Source organism: Peromyscus eremicus, chromosome 2 (assembly GCF_949786415.1).
Source record: "Peromyscus eremicus chromosome 2, PerEre_H2_v1, whole genome shotgun sequence".
NCBI classification, from domain to species: Eukaryota; Metazoa; Chordata; class Mammalia; order Rodentia; family Cricetidae; genus Peromyscus; species Peromyscus eremicus.
In genome coordinates, this window is record NC_081417.1 from 77,610,551 (window position 1) to 77,634,095 (window position 23,545).

The 23,545-nt window shown below is 39.7% G+C and overlaps 1 protein-coding gene across 6 annotated transcripts in view; it reads left to right on the forward strand.

The window, feature by feature from the left end:
- Musk (muscle associated receptor tyrosine kinase) overlaps positions 1–17,428 on the forward strand; it is a 91,177-nt gene extending 73,749 nt beyond the window's left edge. For 4 of the 6 annotated variants that reach the window (XM_059255773.1, XM_059255776.1, XM_059255775.1 and 1 more), the window contains 5 exons: positions 150–325; positions 9,797–9,995; positions 10,432–10,623; positions 12,006–12,154; positions 16,626–17,428. In XM_059255773.1, coding sequence (XP_059111756.1) covers positions 150–325; positions 9,797–9,995; positions 10,432–10,623; positions 12,006–12,154; positions 16,626–17,308 — 1,399 coding nt within the window. In that variant the 3' untranslated portion in view covers positions 17,309–17,428. Of the gene's footprint in view, positions 1–149; positions 326–988; positions 1,013–9,796; positions 9,996–10,431; positions 10,624–12,005; positions 12,155–16,625 lie in introns of all 6 variants that reach the window. The other 2 variants (XM_059255772.1, XM_059255774.1) reach the window with 1 other exon arrangement.
- Positions 17,429–23,545: the final 6,117 nt, after the last annotated feature.

The window sequence follows — 23,545 nt, forward strand, 5'->3', positions numbered from 1 at the left end:
TTTACATCAAAAAGAGTCATTTCAAAAAGACTTTTATAAGCAATGACACAACGGTGTGATGATGCTTCAAGAATACAAAATTTAAGTCTCACTGCAAATTTGTCCTTAGTTATGATTCATCAAGTCTTGCTCGCCTTTCAACATTTCAGAGAGTACTGCTTGGCAGTAAAGGAGCTTTTCTGTGCAAAAGAATGGCTGGTAATGGAAGGAAAGACCCACCGAGGACTCTACAGCTCAGGGATGCACCTCCTTCCGGTGCCAGACTGCAGCAAGCTTCCCAGCATGCACCGAGACCCCATGGCCTGCACAAGACTGTCATATTTAGGTAACAAAGAATTCCCTCCGGACTTTGGAAGTTAAGGAAAATTTACTGTTTTGAGTAAAGTAAGGTGTGTACTTAAAACTCCTAACATTTTTAGGCTTTCTAGGCCGTTCTAATGTTTTTTGCTTTGCCGTCTCCACACGCGTAATAGCAGAATCCTAATATTGCCCTGATTATAGAGGTTAGCATAAAGATGCATTTCATTTGTTTTCAAATAAATCAAAGGGCACTGTTAACTGCTGCTTGGATCTTGCTTTATTTCATAGGGGATTCTATGAGTGTAACATTTTCTGGAATGTATGGGAAAATGGCTAAGAAACATCTCATAGTTTGTCAGCAGAATGGCGTAAACGAATAAATAATCCTCTTTCTTAGCCAGCGATGCACATTTTTTAAGCATGCAGAAAATAAGCCACATGTTTGAAAACGCTGACCTCACAAAACAAAACCCTGAGCCACTGCATGGTGCTTTGTGAATTTCTTTTGTAAGGACGATGTTCCCCTAACAGCTAGTTTACTTTCAAAGATGCACTCTTCACATTCGAATGCTTTTCTATCACTCATTAAAACGCTGGCAGGGAAAGTCGCATTTCTTAGCGGTAGCTCAAGGGTCTAGGAGATAACTTAACACTTACTTAAAATCAATTTTTATCCTTTCCCCCTCAGATTATAAAAAAGAAAACATAACAAGTAAGTAATTCCGTTTGTGCCTCTGCAATCTTCTGTGTCTGTAAGTGGATTCGTGCATGTATATTTACATTACACTTCCCCGTATCCAGAACAGAATGTACTGAGCAGCATCAGCACCCACGCACAGTGGCGGGGCTCATCCCCTCCCTCAGCTTATAGCTGAGGAGAACAACGTGACACTCAGTGAATGGAACAAATACTATCTCCTTCCTCAAGATGTTGGCCTGTTTTATGCGTCACATGTTTGCAAAATCAGCCAAGTTTAAATGAAGACTTTTAATTCTGCAGTAACAATTTTGTGTTATGTAATTAGTTTTGGATGGAAACAAATACTATTTTTTTCTCTATTGAGCTGTTATTTCTCTATTGTGATCTTCATTTGTAATGAGTCTTTCTTTTTTTGAGAACAGATGTCCTGAGTTTTTTTTTCTTTTTTCTTAATCTTCTTTTAGTCCTTAAATTTTTATACACAAATTCTATATTGATTATAGAACCTCTTGTTATTTGGACCAAGGGGGAAAAATGAAAAAGAAATAAATCATCTATAATCCTACTTCTTAGAATATTTTATTTTAATTCTAAAATTAATTATTCTACTAGTAACAAAGAGAAAATTCTTAGTATGTCATTGGAATCTCATTTTCTTGTTGTGTTTATTTATTAGTAATTCTTTGAGACTTTTCTACAACATATTCTGATCATGTTCACCCCTCTACTCAACTCTTACCAGATCTACCTCCCTTCCCTACCCACCCAACTTTGTGTCCTTAAAAAAATCAAACCTTCATGACCAATTTGTGCCATTGTTTTTTCTGAAGAATTAGAAAAGTTCTATCCTTCTGAAAAGGCACTCAAATATAGTGAGTTTTTTATGGTGATGGGGAACAAATCCATGACCAACTCAATGCCAGACAAGCATTCTACATCTGAGCTGCAGCATCCTAACTACTGGATTTTTTTTTTTTTTTTAAGACATGGTCTCTTTAAGTAGATCAGGCTGGCCTCAAGCTTTCTGGCTTTGATTGTTCTGGAATTGCAGAGGTTGGCTCAGAGTGACTCTTCATCCATTCTACACATTGAGATCAACTGGAAACCTTTAGAAAGTATAGCTGCCTGGGTTCCCCACATATACATTCTGGCGTATTTTGTGTGGAGTGCAGTCTAGGATTTGAGATTCCTCTTAAATTTTTAATGTGACACATAAAATTGGACATATTTGGAGAGGATTGTGTGACGGTTTCATTTCCTGCCTTATGTTCAAATCCAGATAAGCCTGTCTCCTCATCTACCTATTTATAATTTCTTTGAGGTAAAAAACCTCAAAATCCTTTCTCTTAACTTCTCTGTAATATAGAATACTGTCCTCTGTGGACGAGAGCAAGGATTGGTTTTCATTTGGTTGGTTGGTTTTTATTGCTGCTGTTGCTTTAGGAGAGCCCCTTTTCAGTACAGTGCTTGCAATGTCAAGTGAAATCATTTTAAGAGGGTCATCAGGAGGGCCAGTAAGACAGCTCAGAGGGTAAAGGCACTTGTTGCCAATCCTGACGGTCAATCCCGGGACCCACACGAAGGAGAAAGAAACTGCTGCCAGTTGAGACACTGAGCAGCACAAACTAGCTACAGATACTAATTTCCTTGTCTTTAGAAAAAAAAAAAAAAAAAAAAAAAAAAAAAAAACGATTTTGTGAGATCTTGGATACACTGAAAAAAGTTAGCTCCAACTCTTGTAAAAGGATCATTTTCTCTGCACATAGGTGGGGTATGCCTGTGCTCTCTGAGTTAAAAGCAGGGAATCTTCTCTGCTGTCTTATAGAGGGTTATTTCTAGCAAGGAAAGTGTCCTGATCACACACACCAACTTGTGTTCTATGGAAATGTATTAAGCCCTCAAATGTTCCTCATTTTATGATTTCTTTTTAAAAAAGATCTTATTATATTTATTTACTCCCTGTGTGTGTGTGTGTGTGTGTGTGTGTGTGTGTGTGTGTGCAGTGAGGACAACTTGTGAGAGTCAGTTTCTACCACTGGGTCCTGGGAATCAGGCTCAGTTCATCAGGCTCAGTGGTAAATGCCTTTACACACTGAGCCATCTTTCTGGCCCTGCTTTATGGCTTCTTAGTAAATTCCAAATATCATTACTAGTTCACTTTGAGGGGCAACTGAAATTTTTCTAAAAACCCTTCTTTATATTTGCATTATTTTTTACTTGCTCAAACACGGGAACTAGAATTTCAGCAGTTTCTGGTGAAATTTTTTATTCATTTTATTTATTTTAATATCATCTTTTGTTGAAGTGAAGTATCTCCTTGAACACACTATGACTTTGCCATATTTACATTATTGTGTGCTAAGCATAGTGTTTGTCCCTTCTGTGGAATTTCACTTCTAGGCACACTCAGCAGTAAGCCTGCCTTCTGTTTCAAACTTCTGGAGAAAAGAAATGCATTCTGGCTTACTCTGGTAATGGAGAGCTACATCTCTTCTATCCTCTTGTCCCTCCAACTTCTCTCCCACCATCTATGCATCTGAAGAGTGAGTGGCTGTGTACCCCAATCCTGCCAAACTGATTAGTGTGATGGTACACAGTCTCTCGTAAGTTCCCCAATAGCCCTATGAAAGTAGGTGCCATGAACATGCTCCATTCTCCATACTAGTCAATGTGAGAAACAGGTCAACTGACTTGCACCACCACTCCCCACCCTCCCGTCCTATGTAGTGTAGTGTAGGGTTAAACCAGTACTCAAGCCCCATCCCGACCTATGTAGTGTAGTGTGGGGTTAAACCAGCATTCAAGCCCCAATCTGTCTGACTCTGGCTTCATCATCAGAGTCTAATTTTTAAATTGTTACAGCTGATGGTTCTCTATTACCTTCTTTTTCAATTTCCAAGACCTCACATGAAAAGTTTGCCTGGTTGTTCTAAAGCAGACATTGACGACTTTTCATGTTCTGTTAAGAGTGACTATTCTTGAGAAAATCCTCCCACTGACCAAAACATTCCTAATTCTAAATCATCCAGACAACTTGACAATCCTCTTATCAGCAGTTAGATAAATGTATTCTTTGCTTCTAAAATTCAGTTTCCATAACAGTCAGCTACTATTTTGGCCACCAACGAAGTGAGAGAGAGAGAGAGGAGGGAGAGTTATGTAATGTACTAATATTTTAATCATTTAATCATTGAAATGCTGATTGGGCCTATCCTGTGAGGGATGAGAAAGCTAGAAATTCACAGAAACTGAATTGGAAGTGATTTTAACAGTTCTTTCACACAAATTCTCCCACAGAGGGAGAATACCTTCGGCATTGTCTCTGCAGACATTCTCTTTCCTGACTCTAATTCACTCCATTAATTGGGAGAACATTTTGGCCACATTGAACTAAACTTGGTCCCCTGTAGCTTCCAATTGCTGGTGCTTTTTCCATCCCTCTGGCTCACCCTCTGTAGCACAGACTTTGAAAATACTTGGAGACACATGCCCTATCTCCCTGTAGTGTCTTCCTCTTCCCATTAAATATGCCCAGTTTCCAACTTCTCCTTTTGTGAGCTGAGTTCCAAAGTCCTCACCTTCATGTCTACCCTACGCTGGCAGTGAGAGATGGAGGAACATGCAGAACTGAATGCAGTAGACAGACAGAACATGATCCAATGAGATTTAGAATGTGGCAATTTCCTGTGATTAGGCTTGTTCTTTCATTAGTGTTGAGTAAACCCATGCTAATGGCCTAGCCATCTCTCTCTTGGGCTTGCGGGGAGGTGGCTGAAATGTAGTGTACTTGTTGTGCAAGCACAATGATGTAAGTTCAACGCCTGGCACCCATGTCAAAGAGAACCGGGATGGCATACACTTGTAGTGCCAGAGCTGGAGAGGCGGAGGCAGGACAGACCCTAGGACTCAATTTTACTGACTTTTGGCTAGTTATGTTTCCACTTTTCTATGAAAGCCAGATCCTAGCTTTTCCTTCACAGAAGTTCCTCCTTCTGCCCACCACAGAACTGTTAGACTCTCTAGTGAGACCTCAGAATGCTTTTCTCTTGTTCTTTGCTTCCCTTGCATTGGGTGTTTCCTTGCAGAACGACTCTCTCTTGAGTCTTATTTAGAGAATCAGACAAAGTTCCCAGTCATGGCATCATTATCTATCTAGGTTAAAAACTATGTATTTTTTATTATTAGTCTTTATTCTTACCTTGAAGTCTTTTTCAGATTCAGTTGGTCTTTAGTATGATGTTCTATATATTTCCTCAAAGGAGGTCTTGAGAGTGAATTCTTAAGGTGGTGAATATCACCAATAGTTTTCTTTTACCACAATAACTGAGGTGAAATAGCATGATAGGAAGATACTGAATGACATCACATTTCTCTAACCAGCCTGTAGATGAAATTGCATATTTTCTAGCTTCTAGCTTGGAAAGCACATGGTTTAAGGTGCCTGGCTATTTTTCTTGTAATTTTTTTTCCTGTCTGGGAAGAGGCTTTTAGATCTTCCTCTTTATTGGTGGTGTGTGTAGTAGAAATCCTGCCCAATGGTGTGCAACAGACATCTCTTTCTCGCTCCTTACTTAGGGGGTCCTGTTAGGAGCTTGAGATCAGCCCTGGTGGGGATGATGTCATAGAAGTCAGGGGTGCAGCTGAGACATCTTTCTGATGTACAGAGATGACCAATTGCTGCACGTTTAAAGCCCTCCTGTGGTTTTTCTCCACTTGCTGCAGGGCAAAGGCCAAATAACTTCCCTTGACATGCGAGACCTTCTTATGACCTCTACACTAACTGTAGAAGTTCCCTTCTGCAACAGCAAAACTGTCAGGTGCACTTTGGGAGAAGTACAACAGCTTGGCTCTGATCTGGCACATGTATTTCTTCTTTGTCAAACCTTATTTCCTCCCTCACTCCACTCAACACTCGGCAGGCCCCCCTGAGCAGGAGTATTGGTTTTGGCCTGTCAGGATGCAATAACAAAGCACAGGAGAGGGAGCAGCTTGTAAGCCATAGAAGTCTGTTGCTTGGAGTTCTAGAAGTTGGCTGTCCAGGATTAAGGCACAGGTGTATTTGGTGTTACATGAGGATCATACACATGGCTGCCGAAGACATAGCTTCAGACATCACTATCTTCTCACCATAACTCCACAAGGCAGATGGGAAGGGCTCTCTGACCCCTCTTATAAAGGAATAAGTCACATCTGGATTTTTCAGGAGGCAAATGCTCAGACTAGAGTAGCTTTCTACTGGTGTTGCCTCTTCATTATTTGTATCTAATTTAACTTTACATTAGAAGACCCACTGAGACCTGAACTGGTACTGCCCCTAACTGTTCACAAGTACTTGTTACTATTCCCACAACATCCTCTTGCATTTCGTTGCTAATAATCTTAGCAATTGGTTTGTGCCTCCTTGGCAAATAAGGCTACAACACTCCTGTTTCCTAAGAATCATTAATAGTAATCATGTATGGATGAGTGAATACTTGGAGATCATAGGGAAAAGATAAAGATATAAAGTTTGTTAAAGAAAAATTAAGGATAGAAAGGAAATACAATAGAAGTCTGATTGGGTCATTTGGTCCTAGACAAATGATTGACACAGCTCTGGAGAAAACCAGAGCAACTTGTTCTTCTGAGCAACAATCAAAGAATCATAATAGAACTATCCAGAAAGGAAGAAATGTTTAAAACCATACAGAAGTACTACTGATCAACTATGTAAATTCTTGCATTTAAAAAAATTAATCTTATAGAATGATCATGGATTTAAAAAAAAAACACACCATTAAAATCAGAGTGGATGGTGTGTGTGTGTGTGTGTGTGTGTGTGTGTGTGTGTACACATGTGTTTGTGGGTAGATGCACCTGTGTGCACATAAGTGGAGACTAGACATTGGTTTCTTCATCACTATCCACCTTATTTTTTAAGACAAAGACCCTCACTGAACCAGGTGCTCACTCATTGGCTAGATGGGCCAGTCAGTGAGCTCTGGGAACGGGCTGTCTGTGCCCCTCCCCAGCACTGGGGTTACAAGTGCATGCCACCACAATTTCACTTGGGTTCTGGAGATCCAAACTCCCCTCCTCATTCTTGTGTAGCAAAGGCTTTATCCACTGAACTGATTTTCCGATTTTTTTTGAGAAAAAAAATTACCCATATACTTCCTGATTATGTCATATCAACTTTACAAATTATATCATATTATCTTACCTATTATATATAATATGAACAGCTCTGTAAAATCCACACATAAATAGACGTTAATCTGTATCTTTTAGTAACGATTCCTTACTATATTTAGAATGAGGAGTTTAGCTGACTCTTTTAAGGCTTCCTTTGGATTGAAAAAGCTGGGGTGACTGTGGACCAGTGTTAGAACTGGGGAATCTAAGCCCACCATTGCTGTGCCTTGATAAGGCACACTATCACCAATCCCATGCAGATGTTTACTGCTGTATTGAATGTTTTCCCATCCCGTATGCCTTCCTGAATCACAGCAGTGACCAAGCTTGACCTCTACAATCCAAAACCACTTGCTTAGTCACTGGTAGGCAGGAGTGTTCACTATGCCCACTCCTAGACTAGAACTCATACATAAACACCCCTTATAACCTACACTTTCACGAATGCTGTGTTTCAAATGGCCCTGGGCACCTCTTGTATTAAAGGTTTGCTTTTGTTCAGCTAGCAGTAGTGAGCTGTCCCCACTTCAAACTAAGAAGGCGGACACAGACACTTCTTATAACCATTACTTTAAAAATGCCCTTTTCCAGTTATTGTTGGCTCCTGTTGAAATATAGTTTTCTTTTGTGTTTTTGACATTTTTATATTAACATCTTCCTGCTTGTGAAACCTGTATTCTCTTATTGTATTGGGATTAGTCAGCAATTGCTCACTTAGGCACTTCTAAATCTCTGTCAGATAATTGGCGTGGCTTTTTCTTCCATGCTGATATTTCTGGGTTGCATCCTAGCAGGGTAGCTTCTGTAATGAGTTCAAAGTGTGTTCTCTAGATGGGACATATTGTGATAACTCGAATTTTACCTCTTCCAAGTCTCAAAGAGTATGTTTGACATTACACAATGTTTTTTTTTTTTTTAAAGTAATTTCTTGGTTACTTACGGTTCTACTCCTGTATATTTTTTATTCATATTTGGTAACTACTGTATTCCTATCATTTTCTCTAAGACTTTGAAATGTGATTGCATAATTATGTACTATTTTGTTTTTATTGATCTTTGAGTCTGTCGAGATAACCCTTCTTAATTGCTACATCTGTGGCTTTCTTGTCTTTTTCCAATTAAAATTCCACTCGTCAAACCATGTTCTAAATATTTAAAACACTGGGAACTTTACTTATCTCTGTCATTGTGGTATGTGTAGTCTCACTGAGTGGCTTCTGCTTGCATATGGGTATCGCTGTGTCCCGTTTCCCTTTGTTCTCAAGAGTTACTGTTGCTCCTCTAAAGTCTCACATTCCATTCACTCTCTTCCTCGTGTGTAACAGAAGATAAAACCATGAGTTTATCAATGAATACAACTTTAGCCAAATTTCATACATGCCATTAAGACTTTTGTTTTCTGACCTATAACTATGGCTACTTCTAACTTTTAAACCCAAAAAATTAAAGTTACAGATTTTTCTTTTTCTTAGTAGTCCTGCTGGATTTTGTGTAATCTCTCACTATATGCATTTTGGGTGAGAGAACAGAGCTCTATAATTTATGCTTTTGAAATTTATTGAGGTTTATCTTTGTGGCCTAACATCAGCCACATCTGTCAGTCTTTCCCAGATATTTGTTTGTTTGTTTGATTTTTTTTAAGGATGTATTTATTTATTATGTATACAGTGTTCTGTCTGCATGTATGCCTGCCAGGAGAGGGCACCAGATCTCATTATGGATAATTGTGAGCCACCATGTGGTTGCTGGGAATTGAACTCAGGACCTCTGCAAGAGCAGCCAGTGCTCTTAACCTCTGAGCCATCTCTCCAACCCGTTCCCCAGATATTTGAAGAATCGATCCTCTCTTTTTAGGCTACAAAGTTGATTCTTAGCTGTCAAGAGTGTTTTGGGTTATGTATAAAATATTCTGTTTCCACGTTTTGTTTTTTTTTTGTTTCTGTTTTTGTCTTTACTCACTGTACGAAGAAGGTTTCAAGGTATTCACAAGAAGGTTGTTTAACTATGTCCACTGTGGACTTGCAAGCTGCACGCAGAGCAACACAGGTGTAGCATCTGCTGGTTTCCAGCACAAATGCAGATTTGACTTGTTTTTTTTTTTTAATTCCATTGGCTTTTTTATGTGGGAGTTTGATGAGAGTACAAGTTTTAGATGAATTGACTTCTGCTCCTTATGTTCCAGCGGTTTCATTTTACATCTTTTTCCATTACTTTTTATTATTTGTAAATCCACTACACACACACACACACACACACACACACACACACACAACACAAAGACACAAGCTCAGCTCAGATGTTCTCACCTTCGGTCTCATTATGTGAAAATATTTTCAGTGCATAATTTAGTGCATATTTTGAGTGCTGTCAATCACAAATAGGACATAAGGAACCTAAGCCTGGGATTTGTATTTCTTTCAGAAAAGCATATTTCTCCACTGAGTGTCCTCTTCCTTGCAAATGAACCTTATTGGATTCTTAATACTGGATTTTATAGACAGATAACCAAGGAGATCCTGATACACCATCATATTCTTAATGCTGTGGTAGTGAGTGCGTCAGCTCAAAAATTGATTCTTAAAGTTTCCAAAATAAGCAAAACGAACGATTGTTCCCTTGCAGCATTCCCACCAATGACGTCCTCCAAGCCAAGTGTGGACATTCCAAACCTGCCTTCCTCTACCTCGTCCTTCGCCGTCTCTCCTGCACACTCCATGACGGTCATCATCTCCATCATGTCCAGCTTTGCCCTGTTTGCTCTTCTTACCATCGCGACTCTTTACTGCTGCCGAAGAAGGAAAGAGTGGAAAAATAAGAAAAGGTGAGATTCGAGTTGAAGCCCATCACGTAAACTCATGCCGTGTAACCCACACACTCAATTCTGGAATTGGGGGTTAGAAGAGCAGTGTCTGTCACACCACCCTTGCCTTACTAACATCCATGCCCTGGCTTTAAAATTAGACAGCCCTACCTTGAGCTTTAAAAAGGTCCTGTGTACCAAAGTCAGTTTTTACAACAGGAAGAACTTAATCATTCAGGTGGAAATGGCTGCTCCTGTATCCTGCCTTCTCCCACCGCTGCTGCTGATATGGATGGTGACAAAATGTGCCTCTTGACTATAGAAAAACCCACATACTTCATTGTTCTCAAGCCTAAGAGTCCTCAGCTAACTCAGTATTACATACTCTATGTATTTCTAACTGTCTTGAAGGATCTAGGTCAAAGGCCATTGTTGATCTCGCCTCTCTCACCTGCAGAGAGTCAGCAGCGGTGACCCTCACCACACTGCCTTCTGAGCTCCTACTGGACAGACTCCATCCCAACCCCATGTACCAGAGGATGCCGCTCCTCCTGAATCCCAAGTTGCTCAGCCTGGAGTATCCCAGGAATAACATTGAGTATGTCAGAGACATCGGAGAGGGAGCGTTTGGAAGGGTCTTTCAAGCAAGGTAAAATTAACCATGAGGGGAAGGGAGGAATCTCTGTTGAAAAATTACAGGATCATTAGACTGATCTACTCTGTCTAAAGTTGTTATCAAGTTATTTAATTCTTTATATCATTTGTTTGTATTGAATGCTATTTTTGAAGATTTTTTAATTTTTTAATTTACATGAGTTGGTGTTTTGCCTGCATGTATGTATGTGCACCATGTGGGTACAGTGCCCTCAGAGACCAGAGGAGGATGTTGGATCCCCTGGAACTGGAGTTACAGAAGGGTGTGAGCCCCTGTGTGGGTCCTCAAAGCAGTCAGTGTTCTGAGCCATCTCTCTATCCCCACATGCTTTATGGTAAATCTTACTGTCCCTCCTATTCTTTACTAGGAAATAGTATACCTAGAAAGAACGTAGTTTGCTGCATTTCAATTTGTAATTTATAGGAAATTTAATATATATATTATATTTTATAAATTTAAAATCAATAAGCAGTTTACAAGAAGTTTCTAGTAATTCAACCATATTTCCTTTCTAGAAACTTATTTTCTATACATTTTAGCCACAATTTCTTACATTGTTTTGGTAATAATCCCTATTTACTTCCTTCTTTTTATTGTCATTCTCTGCTTCATTTAAAGTTCCCTTTGAATTAATGTTTAAGAACTCAGACTATGACTTCTGTAGACATTAAATAGACATTCAGGGAGTAACAAAACAGAAGGGGAAAATGTAAATACTCAAAAATCAGTGAGTTCAGGAGTGTATATTGCAGTCAATCATAGCTCATTTCTTGACTTGGTGTAAAATGGAATAAAATACCCACTCTGTGTGGACGCAGCTCCATAGACACATAGCTGGGCAACAGGATGTGCAGTTGGATTCAGTCACCAGTTGTCAGTCTTGTCCTTAAGCAGGCGTAGCCCTGCTTCCATTTAAAGTAGCTTTGATATTGAGGTTGCATTTAAAATGAAAAGTCTCACAAACTTACTGTGAGATTGGCAAGAAGCAACTTTAGGCTGTATGGGGACATAAAAGCAGTCAGCTGTGACTCCACCCTTAAGGAATCTAGATGCAGGCTGATCAGTAGGGGATTACAAAGGACATGTTAAGTCTCTCTCTGTGTGTGTGTGTGTGTGTGTGTGTGTGTGTGTGTGTGTGTGTGTATGTGTATATGTGTCCCCTCTAGTTGTTAAATAATACATTGTCAAACATAATCTATGTTGGAAATAACCAGTGAATTTCCCAAGTGACGTAACGAAGTTTAAGCCTGACTTTACTGTCATCCTCCTTCGGTTTGTGGCTCCGGAAAAGGCTGCGTAAGCATGGTGGGGGCTCTATAAATGTGAGTAAATATAATCACGGGGATAAACATCCCCGCCTTGGGTTTATCTCTCAGGGCTCCTGGCTTACTGCCTTATGAACCTTTCACTATGGTGGCCGTGAAGATGCTGAAGGAGGAGGCCTCGGCGGACATGCAAGCTGACTTTCAGAGGGAGGCAGCCCTCATGGCAGGGTTCGACAACCCCAACATCGTGAAGCTCTTAGGTATGAAAATATGACCGAAGGGAAACTGTTCCTCGGCAAGGAGGCTTTCTGAGCGTTCCTTCTTTGGTATTTTCCTTATTTAGTCTGCTGTCTCTCGACGGTCAGTGGGGCATGTCTCTCTCCTCCTTCCCTAGTCCAGCCTCTTCCCTCCTTCCTGACGCTCCTTCTACCTCAGCTCTCAGGACGCTGTGCCTCACAGATACCCTTTAACCCCATCACTTCCGGCTGTCTCATCCCTGCTGCCTCTTCTCTGGTTAGAAAGTTTTCAAGTGTCTCCACATAAAATAAATTCCCTTGACACTAATTCACCATCACAGAATTTATTAAGGCCGAAAAGCATGTATAGCTCATTTGCCCATTTTATTTTTTCCTTAAACTAGAGCATCATGATTTAAATCATATTTTGTTCATTGTTGTGTCCCCATTTCATCACAGATTCATAAATTTAACAAGTATTCACTGAATAGTTTATATAGTTACTTAGAAATAAATAAACCTTTAACATTATCTGGCCTTGGGCAGCTTACATTCTTTTTGGGAGACAGCAGATGTAAACATGGGTAAATTTGGCTTATATGCTTCTGATTTGTTTTAAAACTCCAAGTAAAGGGAGACTTTTTGGAACGTGAGCTACTATCTTTGAAGACCTCAGTGTGCAGGTGACATTTGTGTACGAACTTGGCCGAGGTAAGAGAATGGCAGTGTGGATAGATTGGAGAATGAGCCGCTCCTGCACAGGCCCCATGGCAAGCTTGGCTAGTGCTTAAAGAACACCACCACACAGGACTGGAAAGAGGGTGTGCTGTACATAGTGTCCACTGCACCAATATGAGGGCCTGTGTTTGGACCCCCTTCACCCGCAGAAAGGCTGGATATGGTGACACATGCCTGTGAATCCCAACACTGGGGAAGTAGAGAGGAGAGGACCCCTTGGACTTGAAGGCAGCCCACCTAGTGGGATTGGCAAGTGTGGTGATATATTGTGTATCCTAATAAACTTGCCTGGGGATCAGAGGACAGAGCCAGCCACTAGATTAGACATAGAGGCCAGACAGTGGTGGCACACACCCTTAATCCTATCACTCGGGAGACAGAGAGCCATCTGGACCTCTGTGAGTTCAAGGCCACACTGGAAACAGAGCCAGGCAGTGGTAGCACACACCTTTAATCTCAGTACTGGGAAGCACACATGCCTTTAATTCCAGAAAGTGACATGGCTGGACAGGGAAAGGTATATAAGGTGTGAGGAAGCAGAAACTAAGGCAGTTCAACTGAGACCCTTTCGGATGAGGAGGATGAGGACTCGGAGACTTTCAGTCTGAGGAAACAGGATTGGCCTAGGAGTTGGCGAGGTGAGGTTGGTTGTGGCTTGTTCTGTTTCTCTGATCTTTCAGCTTTCACCCCAATATCTGGCTCTGTTTTTTTTTATATTAAAAGACCACCTAAGATTCAAACAACAGGCGAGCTCCAGGATCAGTGAGAGACTCTGTCTCAGGAAAAAATAAGGTCGGGAGCAATTAAGGAAGACACTTGACATTGGTGTCTATACGCCATACGCATTCATGTGCACACATTCTACACACATGTACCCTTACACACAAACATAAACATGTGTATACACACACACACAGAGAATAGAGAATAGAGAATAAAAAGGTGATGGGGAGGGTTTGAGGGAGTTGTGTAAGACTAGATCCCATAGTAAATGCAGTGGGGTGGTTGGAAGATATGCAAGACCTTCACACAAAGAACTAAAGAATACTGAGACTGGGAGAAATAATCGTCCTCAGAGAAGAGCTCACCAACGCTTATCTAATACCAGATGTTCAGCCCTGACAATATACATACAAGTAACATTTTACAGACTGACCAGGTTGTATTTAGGAATATGTATATGTATGTGATATATATATATATATATATATATATATATATATATATATATATACACTCATATGCATGTAATAACAATTAATGAAAAGAGGTCATATATTTGAAAGTAAGGAGAGGGAAATGATGTAATTATAGTATAATCTCAAAAATTAAAGAAAAAAACACTGACTTTTACTGTAAGTAAAATGGGAGTCAAATGGAAAGTCTGAGCAGAGAAGTGCCAAGCCATGGCATGACGTGATTCACATTTTCCTCCAGAAGGCCTCTGTCTGGTTTGTTGAGCGGAGTTGCAGGGAAGGCAGTGAAAACATGGAGACAGTGAATGGGGTCTTTCAGTATGCAGAAAAGGAAGATGTGGCACAGGTCAGGGAGACATGGTGGGGTAATGAGAAGGTGTAGTCGGAGGGTTTCTCTGGTCCCACAGGCCCCCGCAGTCCCATGGCCCACTTATAAAATAATCACTCAGAAGCTTATATTAATTATAACTACTCTGCCATTAGCTCAGACGTATTACTGATTAGCTCTTACACTTAAATTAACCCATAATTCTTATTTATGTTTAGCCATGTGGCTTGGTTCCTTTTCTTAGTTCTGCCTTGTCATCTTGCTTCCTCTGTGTCTGGCTGGCATCTCCTGACTCAGCCTTCCTCTTCCAAGAATTCTCCTTGTCTGCTTATCCCACCTATATTTCCTGCCTGGCTACTGGCCAATCAGCATTCTATTTATCAACCAATCAGAGCAACACATATTCACAGCATACAGAACGACATTCCACAGCAAGAAGGGATGCGGGTCTGTGTGCAGTTCGAAGGCAGAACCAAATAATTCCTAGATAGAGCAAATGTGAACTGTGCAACAAGGAAGGGAGCCGAAGAGAAGGCCACACGCTTTGTTTAGGTTTTGATGAATTCTGGAGTGAGGACAGCAATGGGACATTCAAGTGCAGTGAGCCAGAACCATGCGGAAGAGCTGAGAATACACGCAGAAAGCCAGATCCCTCCTACTGCGTTGGTCTAAACTTCCTGCTCAACACCGATCAGGCTCAGAAAACATAGCAATAGAGCTAAAGTGAGGTACTCAGAGGAGAAAGATGGCATTTTCGCTTTTTAAATTTTGTATAACTTGAAAGCCTTTGACAATAATCGACAATGAGAACCAAACTGAGACACTTTTTTGTTGTTGCAAACTAATTTGAACTGTTCCTTAAAGTCTGACTGTATTCATATGTGTGTCTGCAATTTTACAGCATTCTCTGTTCCTGGAGTTGATTCTGACTCAAGCCAGGTACAACGCACTGATGCGTGGTTACTGGGAAGTGTGTTTCTTCATCACCAATAAGAGTTTCTTTCAAATTACCCAACAAGAACTAAGATTCATACTGCCTATAATAATTGGAGGTAGAAAAGGGATCAAGATTTCAAAGTCACAGTTGGCTCAAAGGGGATCTGAGGACAGCCATGAGACTATGTAACACACACACACACACACACACACACACACACACACACACACATTTTTTTCTTGAGAGGCATATGTTATCTTGAGCTTCCTAATGTAAGAATTCTTTCAAAACCAATTTAACTAGCATAACCACAGTAAAGCTGCCTGATGATACATGTAAATGATTGTTGACAAAGACCCAAAGAAGATCGTGTAGGAGGGACAGTGAAATGTGACCAACATGTGATTTCCTCTTTAACGTGTACACTGTCAGCTAAAATCCTTTGAATTACAAAAATAACTAGAAAAGGCCCTAGTCCTTATTTCTCTTCTTTCTCTCAAACTCAAACTTCTACTCTTTCCCTGAAAAAACATAACAAATCGGACAATCTGTTTTTGTTGTGATGTGAAATTATGCCCATCAGAATTAATGGTACAAGCTCATACATTTATTTCTCATGTATAGTAAGATGTTAAGGGTTTTCAAATGTCTTCCTGACACTATGTGTAAAACTCTGTGTGTATGAACATTACTTTCTTTATAGAATGCACATCAAATGATAAAAATCTCACACTCTTTTACTACAGCCACCTAAGGAGTTCCTCCTAGAATTTGGGATTATTTTTACTGTTCTTCCTAAATGTGGTAGATATTTCTTGTTCTCATTCTTCAGAGAACTAAACAGAATGATTATATCACACATTCCCAGCAAACACCCGTTCTGAATCCACTTACCGTATGTTACCTTGTACTGCTCTCCAGATACCTGGTCAGTCTGAGGGATTTAAAGAAACAGGACATAGTCTCTCCATTCCAAGAGATGAAATGTTTGGGAAACATCTTTAAAACAATGAATGTATGAAGTAAAGTGGTAGGTACTATGTGGAAAGATAACGGAGGGAAAAATTTAAGAATCAAGGAGTTGGGAATTGAGACACCTTAGAAAGAGAAGAAATATATCAAAATTTACCAGGTAACAGGAGATGTTTAAGAAAAGAAGTGGGGGTCACAGGATGACTCCTGCTGTCCCTAAAAAGTGAGACCCCATCTTTTCTGGTCTGGTCTTTTGATTTTGGAGCGCTCTTTCCTTGTGGAAAGACTCAGCCTAACAAAAGATACTATTTTGATTGATTGCAGGCGTATGTGCGGTAGGAAAGCCTATGTGTCTGCTCTTTGAGTACATGGCCTATGGCGACCTCAATGAGTTCCTCCGAAGCATGTCCCCTCACACCATGTGCAGCCTCAGCCACAGTGACCTGTCCACAAAGGCTCGGATGTCCAGCCCCGGTCCTCCACCCCTGTCCTGTGCGGAACAGCTCTGCATTGCCAGGCAAGTGGCAGCCGGCATGGCCTACCTGTCCGAGCGCAAGTTTGTCCACCGGGACTTAGCCACTAGGAACTGCCTGGTGGGGGAGAACATGGTGGTGAAAATTGCAGACTTTGGCCTCTCCAGGAATATCTACTCCGCAGATTACTACAAAGCTAATGAAAACGATGCCATCCCTATCCGTTGGATGCCACCTGAGTCCATCTTCTACAACCGCTACACCACGGAGTCGGATGTGTGGGCCTATGGTGTGGTCCTCTGGGAGATCTTCTCCTATGGCCTGCAGCCCTACTATGGCATGGCCCATGAAGAGGTCATTTACTATGTGAGAGATGGCAACATCCTCTCCTGCCCTGAGAACTGCCCCTTGGAACTGTACAACCTCATGCGCCTGTGTTGGAGCAAGCTGCCATCGGACAGACCCAGCTTCTGCAGTATCCACCGGATCCTGCAGCGCATGTGCGAGAGAGCAGAGGGAACAGTGGGGGTCTAGAGTTGACTGTGCTCAAACAACACCCAGTAGGCTCTTTTCAGACTGTGAGCTGGAGGATTTCAGACTGTGAGCTGGAGGAATCCTATGGCAGAGGTCGGATAGGAAAGAGTTTAATGTAGACATCACGAACCAGTTTGCCACAAGAAACAGATTGTGAAAAACCCGCAGTGTAGAAGAGTCTCATTGAAATAGGAGGTTGGAGGCACAAACTAGGAAAAGTAAGATGATTGCAGGTAGCTCTTCTCTCTTGCAGGGCAGTTCCTAATACATACTGTATAATGAGATTACCTCTGGTTCCGTTCCTCCATCACCCGTCAGAGTGAGACTGCTGTGCTCGGTTGAAGGTTGAGTCCAAAGCCGGATGTGCAGCTTCATTTTTTATGTGTTTTTTTTTTTTATTTTTTAGCTTCATTTTTGATGGAAGACAACCTGTCCATTGAAAAAGCAGCGTGTCTCTGTGTACATTTAGGTAAGGACAGAAATCTAAAGACAAGAACCATTCTTCAATCACTCAAGACACACGATAGGTCCTTTCTGTGGCTTACTTCTTTCTTGCCTTGAGGGTGCAGTCACGTGTTTGCATTCTAGAGTTGCGCATCTATTTTACTGATGGGTGGACAACCCGCAAGCTCTTTGCTGACCGCACTTCCCGGCTCCTTTTCTGTCTGATCTCCACCAGAAGCCCTTCCTTGGTGTTCACTCATCACAGAGGTGATTCGCCTCATTCCTCTGGTTTTCTAGAAAAAAAAAATTCATAACTTACCAGTCTATCCTTTTTTGAGAACTATATTGGCACACTTTCCTTAAAATAACATAGATAACATTTTTCATCTCTGTCAAGTATGATCTCCTTCTTTTCTATGTGCTCTTGAATTTGCCATACAGTAATTATGTTGCCACCAGCCACTAAATATTGTAAAGCATGAGGCATAATATCAGATACCGCAAGATGCTTTGTGGTTCCAAGCTATTTCACAGGCAATATTTTTTTGTGCATTCTGATGTATTATCTTTTAGAAGGCGTTTTGATTGATTGGTCCTATGATTAGCAGAGCTTTGCTTCATAACTTCTGCACAGTGGATCAAGCCACCTTGTTACTCACTATGATTTTTTTTTTTAAACTTCCTGGACTTGGGTCCTCCAGTGCCTCAGGTCTCTCAGTGGAGACCTACACACACATACATAAGGACATGTGGAGGTGATTTGTCATCTGTGTGTGGTTTCAAAGCCTACACAACATGCCTTGCTATTGTTTTCCTAAGTGTTTTCAATGACTAGAAAGAAAGCCTATTTTAGTATTATCAATTTAAACCAATCTAAACATCCAATAGGATGGCGTGTTTGTCTCAGCATGAGTTTTAATTGCACTTTTGAGTTAAAACCACTAAGTTATTTCACTGGTAGCTGGTTAGAATGTGGTGTTGTGTAGGAACATGGGTCCAGTACAGCAATAAAAAAGGGGAGACATGCTACCAGCTGCAGGATAATATCAGCAAGTCTATGTAAGTGTCCAGGCCCCAAACACAGCAAAAGTACCCGGTCATTTTGCACATGGTGCCAAAACATGTTCTCTGGAATTAGGATAGAGCAGAAAAAGAAAACTTTCCATCACTTCATAGTTTACTATGAATCTATTATATGTCATTATTATTCTAAAAAGTAATGTAATTTTTGAATAATATCAATTTTATGGGTATCTCATAATTTAATCAATCTTAGATTTTTGAACATGTGACATTCTCCTAATTTTCATCATCACAAACAGTATTCTGATCACCTCCATTTTTACACATCCCTAAATATCTCTTTATGGAAAACACATGGCATACACTGTACTATAACTTTTGCTATGGGGCCTGAAGAGATGGCTCAGCAGTTAAGAGTGCATACTGCTCTTGCAAGGACTGGAGTTCAGTTCTCAGCACCCACCTTGCAACCACCTGTAATTCCAGGTCCTAGGGGTTCCAATGCCTCTGGCCTCTGAGGGAACCTGAGCTCATGTGCACATACGTACACACAGATACCCACAAAACACACAATAAAAATAATAATAAAAATAAAACTTTTATTGTGCATTGTTATGGTCTCTAGAAATGTTATCATAGCTGCATTGTACAAGATAACTCATACCACTAAGCACTTGCTATGATAGAAAATTAATACTCTTTTATCAATTTTGGGGGGTACGTGAGCATGTACACACGTGTGGGGGATGCACAATGTCATGGTGCACATGGAGAAATCAGAGGATATCCTCTAGTGCTGGTTGTCTTCTACCTTGTTTGAGATAAGTTCTCTTGCTGTTTGCCACTGGCCTGAGAGCTCCCAGGGAGCTCCCAGGCTTAGAGGTTACAGCAGAGGCTCCTGCATCTGGATTGATGTGGGTTCTGGAGACCTGAACTCCGGTCCATCCTTGTGTGGCAAAGAGTTTACCCAATCGATGCTCTCTTTTTTAAATAAAAAAGAGAATGGCATTTGAATTTTAAACTCTGGGGAAATTGAGCTGGTCATGGCAGCACAGCATCAATCCTAGCACTTGGGAGCCTGAGTCATAAAGGTCACAAATTCCAGGCCAGCTTTGACTACACAGTAGCAAAACTCAGTCTCAAAAAGCAAAAGTAAGAGTTGAAATTTTCTTTTTTATAATTACCTGCAATCTAATTTTCTATTGTGTTCATTTTAGAATTGATATGTAAGGTTTATTTTATAAAAAGCATATTATGCTTCTGTTATACTTTATATGAAGAGAAAATTGAAGTATATTTTCCCTTAAAGTAAATGTTCCTTTCTTCCTTGCAAAAGTGTTCATTTCTTATGAAAAGGAGAAAATGATAAGCAACATACATTAATAATATATACTTTACAATAATAATAAACAATTGTAATAATGAAGAAACAACAACTGTTGCTTATTAATTTTAATATCACAAGAATATTCTTTCATCATTTATCAATAAGTAGGCAGGGAGGTAGATGGTAGATAGAAGAGAGATAAATAAATGATAGATAGATAGATAGATAGATAGATAGATAGATAGATAGATAGACAGATAGATAGGAGATAATTTAAAGTAAAACAGACTGATTCTGCTATACAGATAAGGCTCTGTTCTTATCATCTAATATATTCTAACATATTCTGTATCAAAAAATATTCATGTACAGCATCACTTGTAATGATTGCACATATGAATTTATTATAGTTTTTATAATGTCGTAGTTCGTTGTTGGAATTAGGCTTATATCTATTTTTCATAATAAAATATAATCTTTCATAATCTTTGTTGCTGATATTATGAACATTTTTCCTAAGTATTTTCTTTAGATACCACTCTTAGAAGTGGAATTTACAGATTAAAGGGCACTTGTACTTTTAGTGATTTTGAACATATTGACAATTACATTTCTTTATTAATCTGTCAATGCATATATCTTTCAGAAAAATGACAGAGAGCATTTCTACATTTCTTTCAGCCTCACCAATTCTAAGTACATTAGCACTGTGATCATGGTCAATATAGTAACTTAGAATGTTTCATTTTGCAGCTTGCACTTACAGTTACTTAAATACTGATTATTTTAAATATTTCTCAATGTTTTGAGGACAGTTGACTTAGGATTTGTGTGATACTAATATTTTCTGTTGAGTGCACCTCTTTCTCATTGCTTCATAAAAGCATTTTATACACTAAAGCATTAAATTTTGTCATACACATTTGAACCACTGCTATCACATTGAAATATATACAGTAGATTTTCTTGTGTCTTTGTTATAAGTTTTTATTTGTTGAAAAATGATGCTGAATTTCAACATATTCGAATGACTATTTTCTCTAGTTGATATGTTAATAATGTACAATCATGTAAAATTACTTCCTAATATTGAAACAACCTTGTATTCTGAGAATAAACTCTTTTCAGATGTCAATCTTATATTTAACTTCTGATCTATTAAGATTTTGCACCAACATTTCTAAGTTGAAGATTCATCATTTTCCTCCCTGTTACAGTTTTATCTGCAGAGTGATAGTTTCATAAACTTAAGAGATTTTTTTTTTCTGTATGATATTGGCTAATACTATGGTTTGGCTATGGTTTGGATGTATCCCAGAATGACATTGTTGAGAAGTACCGGAGCTGTTATAAGCCCGGAGGCAGGGTGGTCTGGTCACATGTGACTAAGGCATTGCAGGCATCACCCTCAGAAGAGGTTAGTGCTGGTGTCTTAGAGTGAGGTGGTCCTCATTAGAGTGGGTTGTTATAAAGCGGGTGGGGTCACTTCTTCTGCATGCGCCCTCCTGTGTGTTCCAGCTTCCTCTGTATTTCCTGGACATGTAATCGTCAGAAACCCAGCACCCTCCAGCCACCAGAATTGTAAGCCAAATAAAAGATTCAGCCTCATGCACCTGGTTATAGCAAAAGGAAATAGAGTAACATATAAGTGCAAAAGGCTCTCAGACCTTAGTAGGCCCCTAGACCTTACTTAGCACAACTGATACCATCCATGATGGAAGTAGCATTCAGGCTGTATAACTCAGCACACAGACAGCACCACCTGCCCAAACTAAAACAAAGACCCGATCCATCAAAGTGCATAGTTCTGGGAAAGTCTCTAAATGTAATAAACTTCCTTTTTAGCTTCTGGCTAACTGTTCTTATTAACTGAAGTATGTCAACCTAGAATTATTATTATTATTATTATTTGGCTAAAAGCTCGCCCTGAGAAAAGCTCGGGGTTACACTAGGATCCTGAACACCCAGTGTGGTTACTGGCTTCTAAAAACTTTCTATTGTTTTAAACCCATGTCTTAGTAGTCTTCTCTGGTGGATATCCCACAACAATATGTATATTTTAAACTATTTGTTTACAGAGGTAACAAATCTAAGGGAAAACAACAACAACAAAACCTCTCTTCAATGGGAACAGATGAAGAAAACCCAAATCCCTTCTTGCTCTTTACCTCTAGTCCAAGCTGCTATACTGAAAACTTTGCTATTGTTAGTCTTAGCTTTTGTGGTGCTGGGCACTGCAATTCTAACAAACATGCTCATTTGTCTCTTCTAAATTGATCAATTTAAGAAGGTATATAGTATCTCCTTATGATGGCTATTCATGTGGAATTAACTAAAATCCCAAAATGAGGCACACCTGTGAAGGATTTTTGCTAATTTGAAGAAGGAAGATCCACTTCTAATCTGGATCTTTGAGGTGTAAAGACAGACTTTTAATCCATGTCTTTTGAGTTGGAAAGACCAGCCTCTAAACTGGGCCACATCTTCTGCTGGAAGTCTCTATAAGGATGCGGAAGGAGGAAGTTTTGTTCTTTGTTCTCACCTTGTTAGCAAGTCCATTTCTTCTATAGCATTAGAGCCGACTTCTTCAAGGTTTGAGCATATACTGAAGACCAGCTGAGACATCCAGCCTTGTAGACTGAACAACTACTGGTTTCTTGGACCTTTCATTCATAGGCAGCCATTGTTGGATTAGCTGGACCACAGCCTGTAAATCACTCCAATAAATCCCCTTTATATATATATATTTCATAAGTTTTGTTACTCTAGAGAACCCTGACTAATACACCATTCATTAAAAACAGGCAGTTTAGAGAACTTTTACTCAAGTCTCTCCTCATCCTGAGACATGATAGCTAGTTTCTTAGTCGTGTTCATTGTAACTTTCACAAATATAAAGGAAAGTTACCCACTGTTTCCCAATTAAATACAATAAAATTAGAGTTTCACATTTTTCTCCATCACTTCCCCCTCTGCAGGCAACATCGGTTTTTATTTTTATATGCTGTCAGGATCTTTATCATTTGCGTTTTGTTGTTTAGCTCATTTAGATGTGAGTACTTTGACTATAGATTGTTCCTAAACACAGTAAAAATGAAAACTAGCTAATCATAATTATGTGATCATGTAAATATTTATGCATCAGCAAACATACAATGGTGCTTCATCATTTTAGATTGAAAATTCATTTTAATTCTTCTTGTTGCCTATGGATGAAGTAGCACTTAGAACATCATAGAAGCATCACATTCTCTTCTCTTCCTCACTTCATTTTTCTCTCCCTTTCTTCAGCCTCCTTTCTTTCTTGCTTTTGTTTTTCACAAACGTCTAGTGATTTTTTAAAAATTTACTATCTATAATTACATAAATACTGGTATAAAAGATTCATCCACCATCTTGGTAAAGAAAGCTCTGTGGGGCAGTTGAAACAGCTCAGGGATTAC